Source organism: Sus scrofa, chromosome 12 (genome assembly GCF_000003025.6).
Source record: "Sus scrofa isolate TJ Tabasco breed Duroc chromosome 12, Sscrofa11.1, whole genome shotgun sequence".
NCBI classification, from domain to species: Eukaryota; Metazoa; Chordata; class Mammalia; order Artiodactyla; family Suidae; genus Sus; species Sus scrofa.
In genome coordinates this window covers 23296415-23315734 of record NC_010454.4, presented here as the reverse complement: position 1 = coordinate 23315734, position 19320 = coordinate 23296415, and the positions used below count along the sequence as shown (strand labels likewise).

The following is a 19320-nucleotide window of genomic DNA, read 5'->3' as shown; positions in this document are numbered from 1 at the left end:
AAATCATCTGACTTCAACACTGCACTGCCCACACTGCAGACTCTAAGCAGTGTAAAAGGATTGATACCCTACGTCCTATCAATAAACCCAGGCCCCTCCAAAACTAGCCAGATTCAAAGAGGAAAGAAAAGCTGACCTGCCTTACTGTGTTACTGGATGACAAGATACAGTGTGGTCCTATTACATAGTAAAGTCACTTACCAAACAAGATCTTCTCACAAAGCTAACTTCTTTTTTTAAAAGCATGAAAAAATATACATTTGTACATATACACACTATGCTTTACAGCTGGAGAAAAAGTCCAAATACTTCAATAGTTCATTTACAGGGCTTTTCTGCATTGTTTTCCCTTCCAGATTCTTTGTCACTCCCTGGGCTCTACCTGAGTGGCTTTGGGGAGAGAGGCTTCCAAAAGGTCCGGTCTATACTGAGGTGGTAGTATAGGGGTGTTCACACAGGTGGAGGGAAGAGGAATAAAAAGTACCCTGACCATGGGGAGCAGGCTTCCAGAGCAACATGAGTGCTCACCCCGAGATGCTCCAGTGCCCATCCACTAAAAAAAAAAAAAAAACAAAAAAAAGTTAACATCTGCTCTGCACCCAGCAAAAGTTACCGAGGGTCCCATAGAGCAAGTCACACGGGTTCTCAAAAGAAATGGGCTGTTTCTGCGATCCACGGGGGACAGTCACTTTGAACAGTGGTGGTTTGACATCTGTGGAAGAAGCCATTTGAACTCTTATAAAGAGAATTTGTAAGGGGTCAGCAGCCTCCCTGAAAACTTCAGGAAAACCAGCAAGACAGGCGATGGCTTTCATCTTTTCATAAAGTTCTTCTCCAGAGCTACTGAGGTCCTCTGCAGGGAATAAATATTCCGCTTCACCCGATCTTCCAGAGAGGAGGTAGATGCGCTCTCTAGCTTCATGCGGCTAGGAAGAGAGGACAGGTGACAGTAAGTAACAAGCATCTGTCGCCCGGTCAACCATCTGGCAGAATTAGAACAGGCTGTGAGCTGTAAAGCAGCTGTAGGAACACAAGCTCTATTAAGCCTACATAGGAGTTCCCGTTGTGGTGCAGTGGAAACAAATCGGACTAGGAACCTTGAGGTTGCGGATTCAATCCCTGGCCTCGCTCAGTGGGTTAAGGATCCGGCATTGCCCGCGAGCTGTGCTGTAGGTGGCAGACACAGCTCAGATCTGATGTTGCTGTGGCTGTGGTGTAGGCTGGCAGCTGGTGTAGGCCCAGCTCTGATGGGACCCCTAGCCTGGGAGTCTCCATGTGCTGCTGGTGCAGCCCGAAAAAAGAAAAGAAAAAAAAAAAAAGCCCACATAGATAACTTTCGAGGGACTCCATCCCAAACTCGGTTTTTTATAAATTTCTAAGGGAAATGTTCTCTGGTTTGGAAAAGAAGTGCAAGCCTCGTTTGAAAACGGCTTCCTAAGCCATGAGTTCTTAGGAGAAGGCCAAAGAGATTCAGTGCAAATACCAATTCACTTCTCCTCCCCTCAAATGAAAAACATCCCACTGTCTGGCCAGAAGCCGGGAGGCGTCGTCACGAACATGTCTGCAGGCTGAGCTCCGCGTCCTCTCTGTAGAGACTCAGAAACACTGGAAACAAAACGAATGAACCCACGGCCCGACGGCCTCCTTGGGACCCTCGCCAGGAAAGCCGTGAGGCAGGGAACAGAGGCACTCACTGGAGGAACTTGCCATCCCGAGAGTCCAGCTTCTGCAGCCTCTGCTCGCGCTCGTCGTCCTTGGCGTGTCTCTTGAGGATGTTGAGCCTCTCCGCCTCCCGCCACTTGGCGTTCTCCATCATCTCTTGCCGTTTTCGCTCCAGCTCCTCCGATGAGAGCTTTCTGTGGAAGACAACCACCACCCGAGGGTCTATTTCTCTCCCAGCAACCAAAGAAAAACACCACGGGGAGAGGAGGAAGCAGGCAGGAGCGAGGAGCGAGGGTTCTCCAGCCCACCGCTCTCTTCCCGCGGGAACGCCCAGCCCAGTGCCAGGCTCAGCATGAGTTTCCTTCCTTCCCAACATCCTGGTCAGGTGGTTTCACCCCAATCTTAAGACTTTTAGTGACTTTCGATCTCTGGCATGATTATGCTGAAATATTCAAGACAAAAAATAAACTCAAAATTAATCAAGAGGCGTCCCCGACGTGGCACAGCAGAAACGAATCCTGACTAGGAACCATGAGGTTGCGGGTTCGATCCCTGGCCTTCCTCAGTGGGTTAAGGATCTGGCGTTGCCGTGAGCTGTGGTGTGGGTCGCAGACATGGCTCAGATCTGATGTTGCTGTGGCATAGGCTGGTAGCTGTAGCTCCGATTAGACCCCTAGCCCGGGAACCTCCAAATGCCATGGGTGTGGCCCTAAAAAGCAAAACAAAACAAAACAAAACAAAAAACAAAAAAAAAACTAATCAAGAGCCTAAACCTATAGCAATTACATTCCAATTCTTTGCTCACTTATAGAAGAACAGAGGACTAAATTTACCCATGTGACAACTGACATCTACCACCTACCCACTGAAGATGCTCAGAAATTCGTGGACAAAGCACAAGAACATACCATTTTAGGACTAAGCTAGAAACAAGATCCCTGAAGAATTCAACTTAGCCTCAGACAGTAACAGGTAGGTCTTCTTTCCTGGCACTCACTGCAAATGAAGGGCAAGAAGAGGAGATGATACCAGCTCAATCACTATTTACCATCAGACATCCAAATCCATTGCTTCTCAAATGGTGTGGTGTACAGATCCCCCTTTAAAAGGGAAAATAATTATCGGAGTCCCATAAAGGAGCAAAAGCCCAATTTTGAGAAATAAACAAGATACCGAAATTCAACACTTACTGCTCCATAATGAAATGACAAGACTCCCCTTCAAAAACCCCCGTAAATAAAATACATAAAGCCACAAAGAAGATGGTAGAGGAAAGAACAATGGATAAGAGATGTGAACAAACGGGCAGACAATGGAAGTGGATGAAGGAGTGGTCCCCCCTTTAACAGATCAGAGGAAACAGTCCCAAGTGCCTGATACTGATCATAAGCAAGCCATTCACACTGCAAAACCCAGTAGGAGTTCCCGTCGTGGCGCAGTGGTTAACGAATCCGACTAGGAACCATGAGGTTGCGGGTTCAGTCCCGGCCCTTGCTCAGTGGGTTAAGGATCCTGCATTGCCGTGAGCTGTGGTGTAGGTTGCAGACGCAGCTCGGATCCTGCGTTGCTGTGGCTCTGGCGTAGGGGGGTGGCTACGGCTCCGATTAGACCCCAGCCTGGGAATCTCCATATGCCGCAGGAGCGGCCTAAGAAATAGCAAAAAGACAAAAAAACAAACAAACAAACAAACAACCCAGGAGAAGTTCAGGGATTACAGGCACCAAGTACTTTGCAGGGTGGGGCACGCACCTGAAAACCAGGGGACTAATTTAAAGTCTGCAGAGGGAGTGCTTCAGACACCCTTGTATCCTCATGCCTGACCCGGGGAAGCCAATGACTAGTCTCCCAAACATCTACAGACCTTCTAAAGAGTAGACCCTCTGGCAGCTTCTGGAGATTGACCCACACAGGAACACCACACCAGACAGCTAATGCAGTTTTTGTTTGTTTGTCTGTTTTTAGGGCCACACCTGTGGCACATGGAAGTTCCCAGACTAGATAGGGGTTGAATCAGATGTGCAGTTGCCGGTCCACACAACAGCCACTGCAGCACCAGATCCAAGCCGCATCTGCGACCTACACCACGGCTCATGGCAACGCTGGATCTTTAACCCACTGAGCAGGGTCAGGGATCGAACCCACATCCTCATGGATACTAGTCAGATTCATTTCCACTGAGCCACAACGGGAACTCCCAGATAGCTAATGTGAAAGAATTAAATTAGGACATTTTCTCACAGCACGAGCTGTGATGTAGGTGGCAGATGCAGCTTGGATCCCGAGTTGCTGTGGCTGTGGTGTAGGCCGGCAGCTGCAGCTTCAATTTGACCCCTAGCCTGGGAACTTCTGTACGCTGCGGGTGCAGCCCTGAAAAGTAAAAAAAAAAAAAACAAAAAGAAAGGAGCACTTTCTTAGGAAAAGCTTTTCTGTGGAAATCTCTAAGAATTACATGTTTACAGACATTGAGAGACAGTCACTCAATCAATTAGTCATTAGTTCAACAGTTCAAAACTATTAACTGTGCCCTTTCCATGTGACTCAGCAGGAAGTGGGGGTGCAGGGCAGATGGTTAAAAGGTGACAAGATGACTAAAAGAGGGGTGGGCAGGAGTTCCCTGGTGGCTTAGTGGGTTAAGGCATTGTCATTGCTGTAGCTCTGATTGCTGCTGTGTCCTGTGGCACAGGGTTTGATCCCTGGCCCAGGAACTTCTGCATGCTGTGGGAACAGCCACAAAAAAAAAAAAAAAAAAAAAAAAAAAAAAAAAAAAAAAAAAGGAGTTCCCGTCGTGGCGCAGTGGTTAACGAATCCGACTAGGAACCATGAGGTTGTGGGTTCGGTCCCTGCCCTTGCTCAATGGGTTAACGATCCGGCATTGCCGTGAGCTGTGGTGTAGGTTGCAGACACGGCTCGGATCCTGCGTTGCTGTGGCTCTGGTGTAGGCTGGTGGCTACAGCTCCGATTCGACCCCTAGCCTGGGAACCTCCATATGCCACGGGAGCGGCCCAAGAAATAGCAAAAAGACAAAAAAAAAAAAAAAAAGAGGGAGGGGTGGGCACAAAGGTGATACAGATTGTATCTACCTGCCCTGGGCTGAGCCACTCCTAGTCTCAGGCCTACAAGCCTGAAGTTAACTTCTGGGCTCCTGACTCACCTGGTGTACCCTGGAGCATGCCGCCTTTGGTAGACCTCTTTTTTAGGTGATGGGCTCTTAGTTCGGCCTCTGTCTCTCCTGCTTACCTTAGAGTTGTGCCTGTAACAGACATAGAGGGCAGAGAAGAAAAAAAACTTTTTCTTTTTTGGCTTTTTAGGGCTGAATCCGAGGCATATAGAGGTTCCCAGGCTAGGGGTCGAAACGGAGCTACAGCTGCCGGCCTACGCCACAGCCACAGCAACGCAGGATCCAAGGCGTGTCTGTGACCTACACCACTGTCCACAGCAACGCCAGATCCTCAACCCACTGAGTGAGGCCAGGGATGGAACCCGCAACCTCATGGTTACTAAGTCAGATTTGTTTCCGCTGCGCCACAACAGGAAATCTGGAAAAGCTTTTCCAATACAAGCTCTTTTATCATGTCCCTCAAATAATGGAAGAAAAGTTAATCCAAACTGAAGACAAGAGAGGGCAGAAGTAGAAGAAAAACAAAGGCACATGGATACATAAGATTTGATGTTAATCTCACTCCAGACAGAGATTCCACATACATAAATACATAGTTCTATGTATTCAAGTTGATAAGAAAGCAAAGACATTTGGAAGAGTGGATGAACAGACATCGCCAGAAGCAAATACCAGCTGTGCCCAGCACCCCCACCCCACGCCCACCCCCGCTCACAGGTTATCTCCCACTCGATGCCCGCACTCACGGTTTGCTTGGCCTGGGGGATCGGGACCTTCTGCCCGGGGACCGGGACCTCCTGTCCCGGGACCCTGCTTCTCTGGTGCTCTTCTTGCTGGCGTGTCTCGGAGGTGAGGGAGAGGAGCTTCTAGACCTGGAGTAATTCTTCAACCCATGCCCTGCCCGCTGCTCAGCCACCGGAGGACCCCGCGGTCCCTGGCTCCGGTCGGAGTTCCTGAGCTACGTGAAGGAAACGGAGAAAAGCTGTTCACAGGACAATCCGGCAGCTCAGAAGAAAAGGCAGTGGAGTTAAAAAATGAAAGAGCTCTGAGGTTCTGGAAGGAGCCGATCCCGTCCCATGGCTATCACCGAGAGCTGTATAAACTTGGGAAAGTTATCTTCAGAATGCCCTAAAAGGATGTAGCACCCAACCACTGAAATTGGCTCGGCTCTTCCCTACAGCCTTGAGGAGCAGGAGGCAGAACACGGAGGACAGACCTGGGGTTAAACATACCGAGGAGGAAAGAGAAATCCAGAGGGATGTACCCTTGTCAAAAAGTCATCCACTTGTACACTCAAAATGTATGCATCTCATGTAAATGATCTGCGGAGGGAAGGGCAGGCTGCCCAAGTGTCCGCTGGTGGTTTGCTGCCCAAACCCCCTTCTTTCTGCCTGTTTGACCGCCTGCTAAAAATGCTCTATGTCCAAAAAAGGCTGCCAAGTGGGCACACTCCAGTCCTTTCGAGAAGCCCGTATCCTTACCTGTAAGCCATATCCAGGGACTTTGGCCAAAACAGGGGAAGAATTCGCCAGCTTCTTTTGAGATCTAAGAGATAAAAGCACACACTCATTGAAAAAAGAACACGCGTCAAGGACCACGTTACAGCTCATGCACTGAAACGTGCTCCTTGCTTCAAACGTGACCTTTCCCCCCTCTCGGCTCTCTCCTGGGAGCGTGTTTCTCTCTCTCTGCTGGCAGATGCATCAGCACAGTCATGTTTTTCCTGTGAAAAACCGTGGGCTTAGCTTTGCAGCCCCAGCGCCCGAACACATTCTCCTCTCACCTCGTGCTGCTATTCTAGGGACTAATAGTGAGTCAGCAGCGACAGGGCTGGCGGCTCCCACAGAGAAGACACAGAACGGGCCCAGATGGGCCATTAATGCATTAAAGAAAAAAAAAAAAGTCTACATAAATCCCACTTCCGTCTTGGAGGAACCGCCAGCTGAGATGAAAGTCACATCCGGGATGTCTGACCTAAGACCAACAGGGCCACTGTCAGCTCCCTTTGGGGTCTTGCCAACACCTCCGGGAACTCCAGGAACTTGCTAGATGGCAAGCTCTGTGGGCAGAGGGCTGGTGTACGAGTGTTCTCCACTGAAGCCCCAGTACCTGGCCGTTCCCGGCATGGAGCAGCGTTCGCTTAATATCCGTGGAATGAATGAGTGAGCGAATCCATGACGAAGGAGGCACTCACCTCCCCCGGCCGCGCTCATCCTCGCTGCTGCAACGATCGCTACTTGAGCCTCTGTGCTTATGTTTCTTGTGCTTCTTTTTCTTCTCCTTCTTTTTCTTCTTCTCCTTTTTTACTAGACTCATTTGCAACTAGAAAATGCCCAGAATATAACCACAAAAGATTACTGGATATTGACAATAAAAAGAAAAATAAACAAAATGGGACCTACTCAAACTTCAAAGTTTCTGCACAGCAAAGGAAACCCTAAACGACTCAAAAAGACAACCCACAGAATGGGAGAGAATCTTTGCAAGTGAATCAACTGACAAGGGATTAATCTCCAAAATTTATAAACAACTTCTGTAGCTCCATACCAAAAAAACAAACAACCCCATCAAAAAATGGGCGGAAGATCTAAACAGACAGTTCTCCAAAAAAGACATACAGATGGCCGAGAAACACATGAAAAGATGTTCAGCGTCACTCATTATCAGAGAAATGCAAATCAAAACCACGATGAGGTACCACCTTACACCAGCCAGAATGGCCATCATCCAAAAGTCTATAAACAATAAGTGCTGGAGAGGGTGTGGAAAAAAAGGAACCCTTGTACACTGTTGGTGGGATTGTAAATTGGTGCAACCACTGTGGAAAGCAGTATGGAGATTCCTCAGAAAACTCAACATAGAACTACCATTTGATCCAGTAATCCCACTCCTGGGCATCTATCCAGAGAAAACCACAACTCTCAAAGACACATGTACTCCAATGTTCATTGCAGCACTACTTACAATAACCAAGACATGGAAACAACCTAAATGTCCATCGACAGAGGAGTGGATCCAGAAGATGTGGTCCATATACACAATGGAATATTACTCAGCCATCAAAAAGAACGAAATACCAGCATTTTTAGCAACGTGCATGGACCCAGAAACTATCATGCTAAGTGAAGTCAGCCATACAATGAGACACCAACATCAAATGCTTTCACTGACATGTGGAATCTGACAAAAGGACAGACGGAACTTCTTTGCAGAATAGATGCTGACTCACAGACATTGAAAAACTTATGGTCTCCGGAGGAGACAGTTTGGGGGGTGGGGGGATGTGCCTGGGCTGTGGGATGGAAATCCTGTGAAATCAGATTGTGATGATCATTACACAACTACAGATGTGATAAATTCATTTGAGTAATAAAAAAAAAGAAAAAAAAATATGTAATCAAAGTCAAAAATAAAATAAAATAAAATAAAAAAGATTACTGGAACCCCTGTCAGGGGGCCCTTGGAGGGGACTGGGTAGCGGGCAAACTACCTGACTCCATGCCTCTGGGTCTGTGGGATTCTGGGACATTGTCAGACTTCCCTTGTCAACAGAGTGGAGGGTCTTAACCCCACTAGACCACTGAATGGAACCTCTGGTGGGTGAGGCTAGGAATTTCTTTTGAAATAGTCCCCAGAACCACTGCCTAGGAATTTCCATTCTGTCAAAAGAACTCAGGAGTTCCCCTTGTAGCTCAGTGGTTAACGAATCCCGACTAGGATCCATGAGGAGGTGGGTTCGATTCCTGGCCTTGCTCAGTGAGTTAAGGATCCAGTGTTGCTGTGAGCTGTGGCACAGCCACACCTGCAGCATAAGGAAGTTCCTGGGCTAGAGGCTGAATCAGAACTACAACTGGGGCCAGATCCTTAACCCACTGAGTGAGGCCAGGAATCAAACCTGCATCCTCAGAGACACTATGGTGGGTTCCTTACCCATTAAGCCACAAGAGGAACTCCGAAGACAAAAATGTTGAGAGCCATTTACTCTCTTAAGAGTAAATGAGGGACTTCCCGTCATCACTCAGGGGTAATGAACCTGACTAGCATCCATGAGGACACAGATTCAATCCCTGGCCTTGCTCAGTGGGTTAAGGACCCAGCGTTGCCGTGAGCTGTGATGTAGGTCGAAGATGCGGCTTAGATCTGGCAATGCTATGGCTTAGGCTGGCAGCTATAGCTCCGATTCGACCCCTAGCCTGGGAACCTCCATATGCTGCAGGTGCAGCCCTAAAAAGAAAAAAAAAAAAAAAAAGACCCTCTTAATGTGCATTTGATATACTACTTACCAATTCTTTAATTTTCTTCATTTTCACAGGATTATTCAACACCTCTCTTTTTTTCTCCTCCTCTTTCTTCCTAAAGAAAGAGAAGAAATTATAAAAATCATGTTTATTTCTTTTGGAGAGGGGACTGAATCATTCATTCTACTCTCCACAATTCTTTGCAGCCATCTTTTTTCTAAATGCATGCAGACAGGCTCTATTTTGCAATCTGCACGATGCTGTGGAAGCCAGGAATCTTCCTCAAATCTGCATAAGGGACTGAATGTTGTGGTGAAAATCCACACTGGCTCCCTGTTGTGCAAGAAAATGAGTTTGGTCTGTTTCTTGTTAAGCTTCATGCTCAGGGATTCCTAACCAGTCAAATAAATGTATTTCATCTTGTGTATCAAGTGTATGCACCGTTATAGCACTAGCTCCACTGTTTAGCATGACAGCCCCTAGGAAATGAAAAGAATGGATTCCTCTCTCTAGAAATCTAACTCTCATATACTGTTCATTAGATGATAAACTGGTCAACTTTCCTGGACAATAATTTGTCAACATTTATCACAGTTTGCACTTACGAATTCTTTAAAGGGCTTCCTCAAGAATTTGTTAATCTGGGAATTCCCATTGTGGCGCAGCAGAAACAAATCCAACTGGTATCCACTGGGTTCGATCCCTGGCCTTGCTCAGTGGGTCAGGGACCTGGCATTGCCATGTGCTGTGGTGTAGGTCGCAGACATGCCTTGGATTCTCAGTTGCTGTGGCTGTGGTGTAGGTCGGCAGCTGTAGCTCCGAGTCAAGCCCTGGCCTGAGAACTTCCAGATGCTGTAAGGGGGCCCTAAAAATAAAAAAAAATTAAAAAAAAGAATTTGAAGAATTTGTTAATTTAAGGACATAATCAAAGGAGGTCACTAAAAAGTTGTTCAGGGAGTTCCTACCATGGCTCAGTGGTTAACGAATCCGACTAGGAACCATGAGGTTACAGGTTCGATCCCTGGCCTCGCTCAGTGGGTTAAGGATCCGGCATTGCCATAAGCAGTGGTGTAGGTCACAGACACGGCTTGGGTCTGGCGTTGCTGTGGCTGTGGTGTAGGCCAGCAACTGTAGTTCCGATTAGACCCCTAGCCTGGGAACCTCCACATGCCTCAAGTGTGGCCCTAGAAAAGACAAAAAATAAAAATAAAAAAGTTGTACATATTATAACATAGAAAACATGAAAACAAGTTAGGGGCCCAACAAGAGAGCATTAATAAAATTAATTACAATATATCCACACAATATAGATATTGAATTGATGTTACAGGAAGTTCCCGTGTGACACAGCAGGTTATGGACCCCGTGTTGCCATAGCAGTGCGGATTTGATCTCTACCCTGGGAACGTCCACATGCTGCCATTGCAGCCAGAAAAAAAAAAAATTACAGAAATACACTCAGGAACATAAATGTCTCACATATATGATTAGGTGAAAAAAAGGAGTTTATAAAATCATATGCACAATATTTCTGCACAAATGTTCACAGCAGCATTATTCACAATAACCACAAGGTGGAAATACACTGGGAACTATGTCTGGTCGCTTATGATGGAGTATGATAATGTGAGAAAAAAGAATGTATACATGTATGTTAACTGGGTCACCATGCTGTACAATAGAGAAAAAAAAAAAGTGGAAATAACCTAAATTTGTGGGACAAATAGATTTAAAAATGTGGTATAAACACACCATGGAATGTTAGTTGGCCTTAAAAAGGAAGGAAATTCTGACACATGCTATTACACGGATGAACCTTGAAGACATTATGCTAAGTGAAATAAGCCAGTCACGAAAAAACAAATACTGAATGATTTCACTTTCATGAGATTCAGAATGATCCAACTCAGAGAAACCAAGAGCAGTGATTCCCATGGGCTTGGGGGAAGGGGAAATGAAGAGCTGCTGGTTAATGGATAGATTTTCAGTTTTGCAAGATGAAAAACTTCTAGAAATTGGTTGCACAGCAACTTGATTACTCTTGCTACTGAACTGTATACTTAAAATGGTAAACTTTATGTTCGGTGTATTTTACTACAATTCTTTTTTTTTTTTTTGTGGCCACGCTCATGGCATGAGGAGGTTCCCAGGCCAGAGATCAAACATGCTCCATTGCAGCAGCCCAAATTGCCCCAGTGACAAGGCCAGATCCTTAACCTGTTGCGCCACCAGGGAACTCCTACAATTTTTAAAAAGAAGGAAATTCTAACACATGCTCTAACAGGGATGAACCTCGATGACATGCTGGTGAAATAGGCTGGTCACAAAATACGAATACAACATGATTCCACTTATGTGGGTAACCTGAGTAGTTACAGGCATAGAGAAAGTAGAAGTGGCTGCCAGGAGCTAGGAAGAGGAGTGAATAGAGGCTTATTATTTAATGAGTATAAACATCTTGGGTTTTTCATCTTGCATCTTCAGCTGTGACGTTGAAAAAGTATGGTGGTAATGGGTACACACCAGTGTGAATGTACTTACTGCCACTGAACTGTACAGTTCAGTACAGCTGTAGCTCCGATTCAACCCCCAGCCTGGGAACTTCTATATGCCACAGGTGTGGCCCTGAAAAGAAAGAAAAAAAACAAAAACAAAAAAACCCACACCGCATGATTTCATTTAACATCCAAAATGCAGCTCTACTTTGAACTATTTCATGTTAAGGTTTCAAGGAACATTCTAAAGTTTCTTTTTCTTTTTTTATTTTTTTAGGGCCACGCATGCAACAGATCCAAGTTCCCAGGCTAGGGGTTCAATTGGAGCTACAGCTGCCGGCCTACACCACGGCCACAGCAATGCCATATCTAAGCCATGCCTGCGACCTACACCACAGCTCACGGCAACGCCAGATCCTCAACCCCCTGGGTGAGGCCAGGGATCAAACCTACATCCTCATGGATACTATTCAGGATCTTTACCACTGAGACATGATGGGAACTTCTCTAATGTTTCTTTTTAAAGGATTCTGTTGCAGGAGTTCCCGTCATGGCACAGCGGACACGAATCTGACTAGGAACCATGAAGCTGCAGGTTCGATCCCTGGCCTCACTCAGTGGGTTAAGGATCTGGCATTGCTGTGAGCTGTGGTGTAGGACAGATGCGGCTCAGATCATGCGTTGCTGTGGCAATGCTGTAGGCTGGCAACTGTAGCTCCAATTCGACGCCTAGCCTGGGAACCTCTACCTGCAAGTGTGGCCCTAAAAAAAAAAAAAAAAAAAGCCAAAAAAAAAGGATTCTGTTGCAAAAAACAAAGAGGAGGGAAAGGGAGGGGAAGCGGGGGGAAAGCTTGCTCATTCCTCTAGCCAACGTGACTCCTATCACCAAATTACTAAGAAGCTGCCAGGCTTTCTCATCTTGCTATTACCTCTTATTTTTTGTTTAAGGGCCAAAGGTAAATGAATAAATCTGAGCTGGTCTGGTAGATTTACCAATCTCTTCCCATACGGACGGCCCAGTTCCAGCACCCTTCTCAACATCAGGAACCCAAATGGAGGTGAGTCCTTTTCACATGGCAGATGATGACCAATGGGAAGCCAAGTGGGAAGCAAGAGGCAAGATAACATGTCTACTAAGCATCTCTGCAACAAAAGCCCCTTTCTAGGCCCTCCTCAGTACCTGATGATGAAGAGTGGGTCCTCCCGGATTTTGCTGGCCATGTCAAGAAGGGAATTGGCACCCGATGGGGCAAAGATAGAGCCTGGGAGGAGTCCTGTCTCAGAGGAACAGCCTGCCTCCTTCTCCTCCATCTTCTCAAAAACGTATTTGTCAATGGGGCGCCCCAGTAAGTATTCATCACGGTTCACCATCCCACCGGGGCCCTGGTACATCCAGTCCAATTTTTCTTCCTTTTTCCTAGTTAAAGAAAACAAAAACAAAAACAGTCAAAGTAGGAACTGCCACTGTGGCTCTGGAATGCTGGGACACAGGTTTGATCCCGGCCCAGCACAGTGGGTTAGGAATCCAGCATTGCCATGAGCTGTGGTGTAGGTCGCAGACGTAGCCTGGATCCCGCACTGCTGTGGCTGTGGTATAGACCAGCAGCTGTAGTTCCAATTCAACCCCTAGCCTGGGAATTTCCACATGCTGTGGGTGTGACTAAAAAGCAAAAAAAAAAAAAAAAAAAAAAAAAAAGGATTAGTTTGAAGTTCCAGCTGTGGTGAAGTGAAGTGGGTTAAAAATCCTACTGCAGGAGTTCCCGTTGTGGCTCAGTGGTTAATGAATCGGACGAGGAACCATGACGTTGCGGGTTGGATCCCTGGCCTTGCTCAGTGGGTTAAGGATCCAGTGTGGCCGTGAGCTGTGGTGTAGGCTGCAGACGTGGCTCGGATCCCAAGTTGCTGTGACTCTGGTGTAGGCCGGCAGCAACAGCTCCGATTCAACCCCTAGCCTGGGAATCTCCATATGCTGCAGGAGCAGCCCTAGAAAAGGCAAAAAGACAAAAAAGAAAAAAAAAAAATCCTACTGCAGCAATTTGCTGCAGAGGTGAGGGTTCGATCCCTGATCCCTGGCCCAGGAATTTTTACACACCTTAGGCACAGCCAAAAAAAGTAGTATTTTAACGGCTCCAGATAGTCTTAAAGGGACTCAACAATATCAGTCCTGGGAGTTCTCATTGTAGCTCAGCAGGTTAAGAACCCAACTCATACGCATGAGGATGCCGGTTCCATCTCTGGCCTGAGTGAGTTAAGGACCTGGACTTGCCACGAGGTGCAGAGGTGGGTGGCTCAGATCTAGCATTGCTGTGGCTGTGGCTGTCACACAGACCAGCAATTGTAGCTCTAATTCAACCCCTAGCCTAGGAACTCCCATATGCCTCAGGTGCAGACATAAAAAGACAAAAAATAAAATAAAATAAAATAATAATAATAACTCTAATAATAATATCAGCCCTATCCAGGCCGTCCAGAAAAGGAACATGTTGTGTCACTGAGACCTAGTGCCACAGGACCTGGCCTGGTTCTGTCACTAATTAGATGGGTAAATGTGCAAGTTACTTCTGGGCACTTTCATATCCTCACGTCTAAAGTGAAGCTAGTCAGAGTTCCCACTGTAGCACAATGGGATCGCCAGTGTGTCTGCAGCACCAGGGCGCATGTCCGATCCCCAGCCCGGCACAGTGGATTAAAGAATCTGGCCGGCATTGCCACAGCTGTGTCAGAGGTCACAACAATGGCTTGAATCTGATCCCACCCAGGAATTCCATATGTCTCAGGGCAGTCAAAAAAGAAAAGGAAAAAAAGCCTTATAAGCCGCCCAGAAATTAATTCAAATGTATGAAATTTATTAACCTTATATCACAAAGAGTGCAATTTATACAAAGTATATAAAATAATTTAATGTGTGTCTATGTTTTATTTATTTATGTATTTATTTTTGCTTTTTAGGGCTGCATCTGTGGCATATGGAAAGGTCAAATCAGAGCTGCAGGTGCCCCCCTATACTACAGCCACAGCAACGCCACATCTAAGTCATGTCTGTGACCTGCACTGCAGCTCAGGGCAATGCCAGATCCTTAACCCACTGAGTGAGGTCAGGGATCGAACCTGCATCCTCATGGATACTAGTCGGATTCATTTCCACTGAGCCACAACAAGAGGAAAGAGCCATAACACTGACAACACCAGACCCTTAACCTGCTGAGCCACTGGGGAACTCCCTCAAATCCATGCTCTTAACCAGCTCTTATGCAACAAGTGGATGATGCACCTGCAGGCCAGTCTGCAACTCTCCACACACCAAAACACACCGAGCCCAAATCACCCCCCTGCACCTCCTTGCTTACTTGACAGCCCCGACATCCTCCGCATAGCGCTGCATCTCCTCCCGAGCCCTCTCCTCCCGCAGTTCCCGCTGAAGCTCCTCAATCTTCTTCCGCTCGGCCTCATGCTTCTGCTCAGCCTTCCACACTTTCTCCACATTGCGGAGAGTCTGCGGGTGCCAGCTCTTCTTCAAATTCTGTGGTTAATGAAAGGAGGGAGAAAACAATGCAGGGAGTGGATGGGTGGTGAGGATAACTGACCCTGACTCACCCATTCCTCTATTCGTGCCACAGCAGGCATGTAAGGGCAAGACATCTTTGACGATGGCAAGGCTGGCACACAAGGGATGGGAGTGGAATATGGTTGTTCAAGAACTTAAAGTTTCAGGATAAAACGGGCCCTTCCTGCCTTCCCTTCAAATACTTCTAATCTGAAATGTACATGAGTCTGACTTCTACTGGCCATGACTAAAGTGAGGGTTGGTGAGGACCACACAGGAGGAATGGGGCAGGGAGCTGGGAAGGTACAGATGCTAAAAGGCAACATAACTCAAGTGCCTTTGGCTCTGGACATTCATTTCTATGAACACAACCTTCTTTTCCTTGAGTCCACTTAACCCTCCTCAAACTTGCATGGTTTACAACCCCACTTAGTACCTCTTTCAACCTTCCTTCCCAAGAATCACCCCCCTGGATCTGATCTTCCCCTTCACCCTTGAAGAATGCTTCTCCCCTCCCCCCCTCCCCATGAGCCACTACTTTGGTTCAGCTTCCCCCCCAAGGAAAGTTTCCTGGAGGAGATGTCATCTAAAGACAATTATAAATGAGCCTGGTGATGTAGGAAGAGGGGAGGAAGAGGTAGATTTCCAGAGGTAACAGCACACACAGCTGTAGGCCCAGTGGTAAGAAAGAACATGGTACAAATAATTCAGTATGGCTTGATACCGGGGAGCAAGCTGACGGAAAAGGGGCTCAAGATGAAGCCAACTAGGAAAGCAACAGATTAAGGGGCTTAAGGAACTGGATTTTATCCTGTTGACAGTAGAAAAGACTAAACATTCATTTGCAGGTGAGAGGCATAACCAGTCTAGTATGTAAAGAATGGATTGGAGAGGACCAAGATTGAAGACCAGAAGACCAGTTAATAAGTCTATTTTTTCTCTCTTTTTTCTTTTTAGGGCCGCGCCTACAGCATATGGAAGTTCCCACACTAGGGCCAATCAGAACTGCAGCTGAGGTCTAAGCCACAACCACAGCACCACCAGATCTGAGCTGCATCTGTGACCTACACTGCAGCTCCTGGAAATACCAGACCCTTAACCCACTGAGCAAGGACAGGGATTGACCCCGCATCCTCATGGATACTAATCAGGTTCTTAACCCACTGAGGCACAGTGGGAACTCCCAGTTAATAAGTCTACATGAGAAAATGGACACAAGGTACTTGCCATGTGAAAGGTGTACAGTCAAGGAGGGCTCCTTCTTCCTTTTCTTTCTTTTCTTGTCCTCCCTTTCCCCACATCAGGCTCTTCAGGCCTTCCTTCCTCCTCCACCCTTCCCTCTTATCACAATGGTCCTCCTCTTTGGCCTTCAATATGGGTGACTTTGCCTCCCAGGGAACATTTGGCAATGTCTATAGATAATTTTGGTTGTCACAAGTGGGGGAGAAAGGTGCTACTGTCATCTAGAGGCTAGAGGCCAGGGATGCTGCTAAACATCCTACATGCACAGAGCCACACACACAACAAAGAATTATCCAGCCCAAAATGTCAACCTGAGGTTGAGAAACTCTGGACTACAGCTTTTCTATCCTTAAGTGCAGCTACTTGAAGGCACTAAATTAGACAAACCTTGACGGTATCTTGGAACTCATCCTAATTGGTAAGAACTGACAAATGCTAACATAGCTACTGGACAGGTGGCTAAACAATCTATTTGCTGATTCAATTAGCTACATATTCAGGAGATTAGCATTTTTCTGACCTTGCACCATGCTCTTGTGGGTACATCTGTCCAATTTTGGGCCCTAGCCCCCTAGAATGTACTATACAATTTAAGAGAAATAGGCATACAACTTATATTAAGTGCTACAAATTGAGAAAAGAAGCTCTGCCACTACAGATCAGAATACAGCACTGAAGTAAGAGTGGAAGTAAGAAAGATGAATCTAAAGATCTCTTCAAGTTTAACATGGACCCAGGACATGGCTCAGGGAGGAGAATAGGGCACAAATCATCCCTACTACAGCCCAGGACATGACTGAACTCTTAGCTGAGGAAAGGAGATGTATCCTATCCCAAGATACACAAAACAAAGTCTATGCGCCACGTCCTACATACCTGCCTCCTTTCCTAGCCACAATTCCAACTGCCCTAGGGCCCTCCCAGAATTTCCAGCCAGAAGGTCTCTCTGCCAGCAAACAATGACCTGCCATCCTTGACGACCCACTTCGCACATCTTCCCAAGTCTCCACTCGGTCCCTCCATAGCCTTAGAGATCCTTCCCCTGTCCAGGACTATGGCTCCCTCTCCCTGAAAGCAAGGCAGCGTTGCCATGATTACCCACTGCCACCCCCGCCAATTTCCGTCCCCAGCCCAGTCTCCGGCCTCATCCTTCCCCCGCGCCCTGGACTCCCTCACTTACCAGGTCTCCGCCCCCCATGACGGCGGAGACGTTTCCTCACTAGGCGGACCTAGAAGATTCAGAAAGGATGGGAGAAAGGTAAAGAAACAGTTCAGCTCCGACTTCCCAGATCTGGTCCCGGGGGTAACTGGACACCACTTTCACTGCCCGATCCAGAGCCCACTTCCGGGAGGGCGTCCCATTGCGGCGACGGCGTCGCAGGATCATGACGTTTTAATACGCGCTGTCGCGTTGCGTAGCGGTAGCGTCACGGGCAGTTTCGCAGGTTGCGGCCGTGATATCGCGGGATTTGTGGTCGTATTTTCATCGCCGCAGCTTGTCCGTTCAGCGGACATTCCAAACCGTGTGTTAAAGCGGCGTGGACGTGTCGGTTGGCAATTGGTCAGCGCACCATGGCGTCCCTGTGGAACTGCACTTGGGGGTCTACCTCGCCAACCCCAGCCTAGCCCCCCGAGGTATCCAAACGTCTTTTCAAATGAGCACTCTCCTCAAACCTCGACTCACAGCCAACCCCCTTACTCTAGGCCTATTTTACGGAGTTAACTAGAAACCATCGAAACACCATTAGCTTCCCTGCACCAAACCTTTAGACTCTGCCAGTTTACCCCTTTCCCTAACGTTTATGATGGAAGAGGCATCCCTCCTACCTCAGGCCTGGCTGTTCATCCGCTGCGATCCCACCCCTCACATCTGGTATTACTTAATTCCTCCCTCTCTCCTCTATCCCAAGTATTGGCTCTTTGTCATCATCATTTTAGATACGCTCAATTGATGCTTAAAAAAAAGAAAAAAGAGACCTCATGTGTTCTCCCCAGCTGCTGCACTCTGTCTTTAGCAAACTTGAAATGAGTTGTCTCCACTTATTTCACTGCAGCGGCCGGATCACTGCTGTGGTGCCAGTTTGATCCCTAGCCCAGGAACTTCCGCAAGCTGCAGGCACGACCAAAAAAAATAAAATAAGATAGAATAGCATCACAGTGGCGATCAATTTGAAATAAATAGAAATATCAAATCACAGCATTATGCACCGCAACTTTACATGGTGTTATAGGTCAATTACACTTCAAAAACAAACTCAGCAAAAAAGATCCGATTTGTGGTTACCAGTGGTAGGATGGGAGGGGGGGGATTGAATGAAGGTATTCAAAAGCTACAAGCTTCCAATTACAAAATAAAAAGTAATAGGGATGTAATGTATAAACATGATTAATATAATTAACACTAATGTAAGTTATATATGAAAGTTAAGAGAGTAAATCTTTAGTTCTCATCACAATGAAAAATATTTTTGTTTTATTTTGTATCTATATAAGATGATGAATATTCAAAAAAAGAAGAAAAAAAAATGGAAATTCCCATTGTGGCACAGCAGAAATTAATCCAACTAGAATCCATGAGGATAAGGGTTCAATCCCCAGCCTCACTCAGTGGGTTAAGGACCTGGCGTTGCCCTGAGCTCTGGTGTAGGTCACAGACGCAGCTCAGATCCTGTGTTACTGTGGCTGTGGTGTAGGCTAGCAGCTGTAGCTTGAATTGTACCCCTAGCCTGGGAACTATATGGCTATATGGAACTATATGACCCATATGCTGCGGATGCACCCCTAAAAAGAAAAGGAAAAAAAAAAAAAGGAAGGTGAAAGACTGCATCCATGAAAAGGCAAATTTTGCTCAGTTATGAAAGGATATAGAGGCAAAAACATCCAATAAATATTTGTTGTGTATTTACTGTGTGCCAGCACTGAGATCACATGTTACTTGGAGAACAGAAAATAAACAAATGCTCAAACAATCCAATGGTCAGGTCATGATACATGCGAAACCCAGGCAGAGGCATCCCCAAG

The 19320-nt window shown here is 46.7% G+C and overlaps 1 protein-coding gene across 1 annotated transcript; it reads right to left on the bottom strand.

The window, feature by feature from the left end:
• On the bottom strand, window positions 290-17685 carry CWC25 (CWC25 spliceosome associated protein homolog). Its single transcript, NM_001244652.1, is given in 10 exon segments — window positions 290-926; window positions 1695-1856; window positions 4814-4912; window positions 5527-5738; window positions 6262-6325; window positions 6975-7102; window positions 9064-9133; window positions 12694-12930; window positions 14861-15033; window positions 17480-17685. Coding segments are annotated over 10 exon segments (1278 nt in total). The 5' UTR covers window positions 17498-17685; the 3' UTR covers window positions 290-811.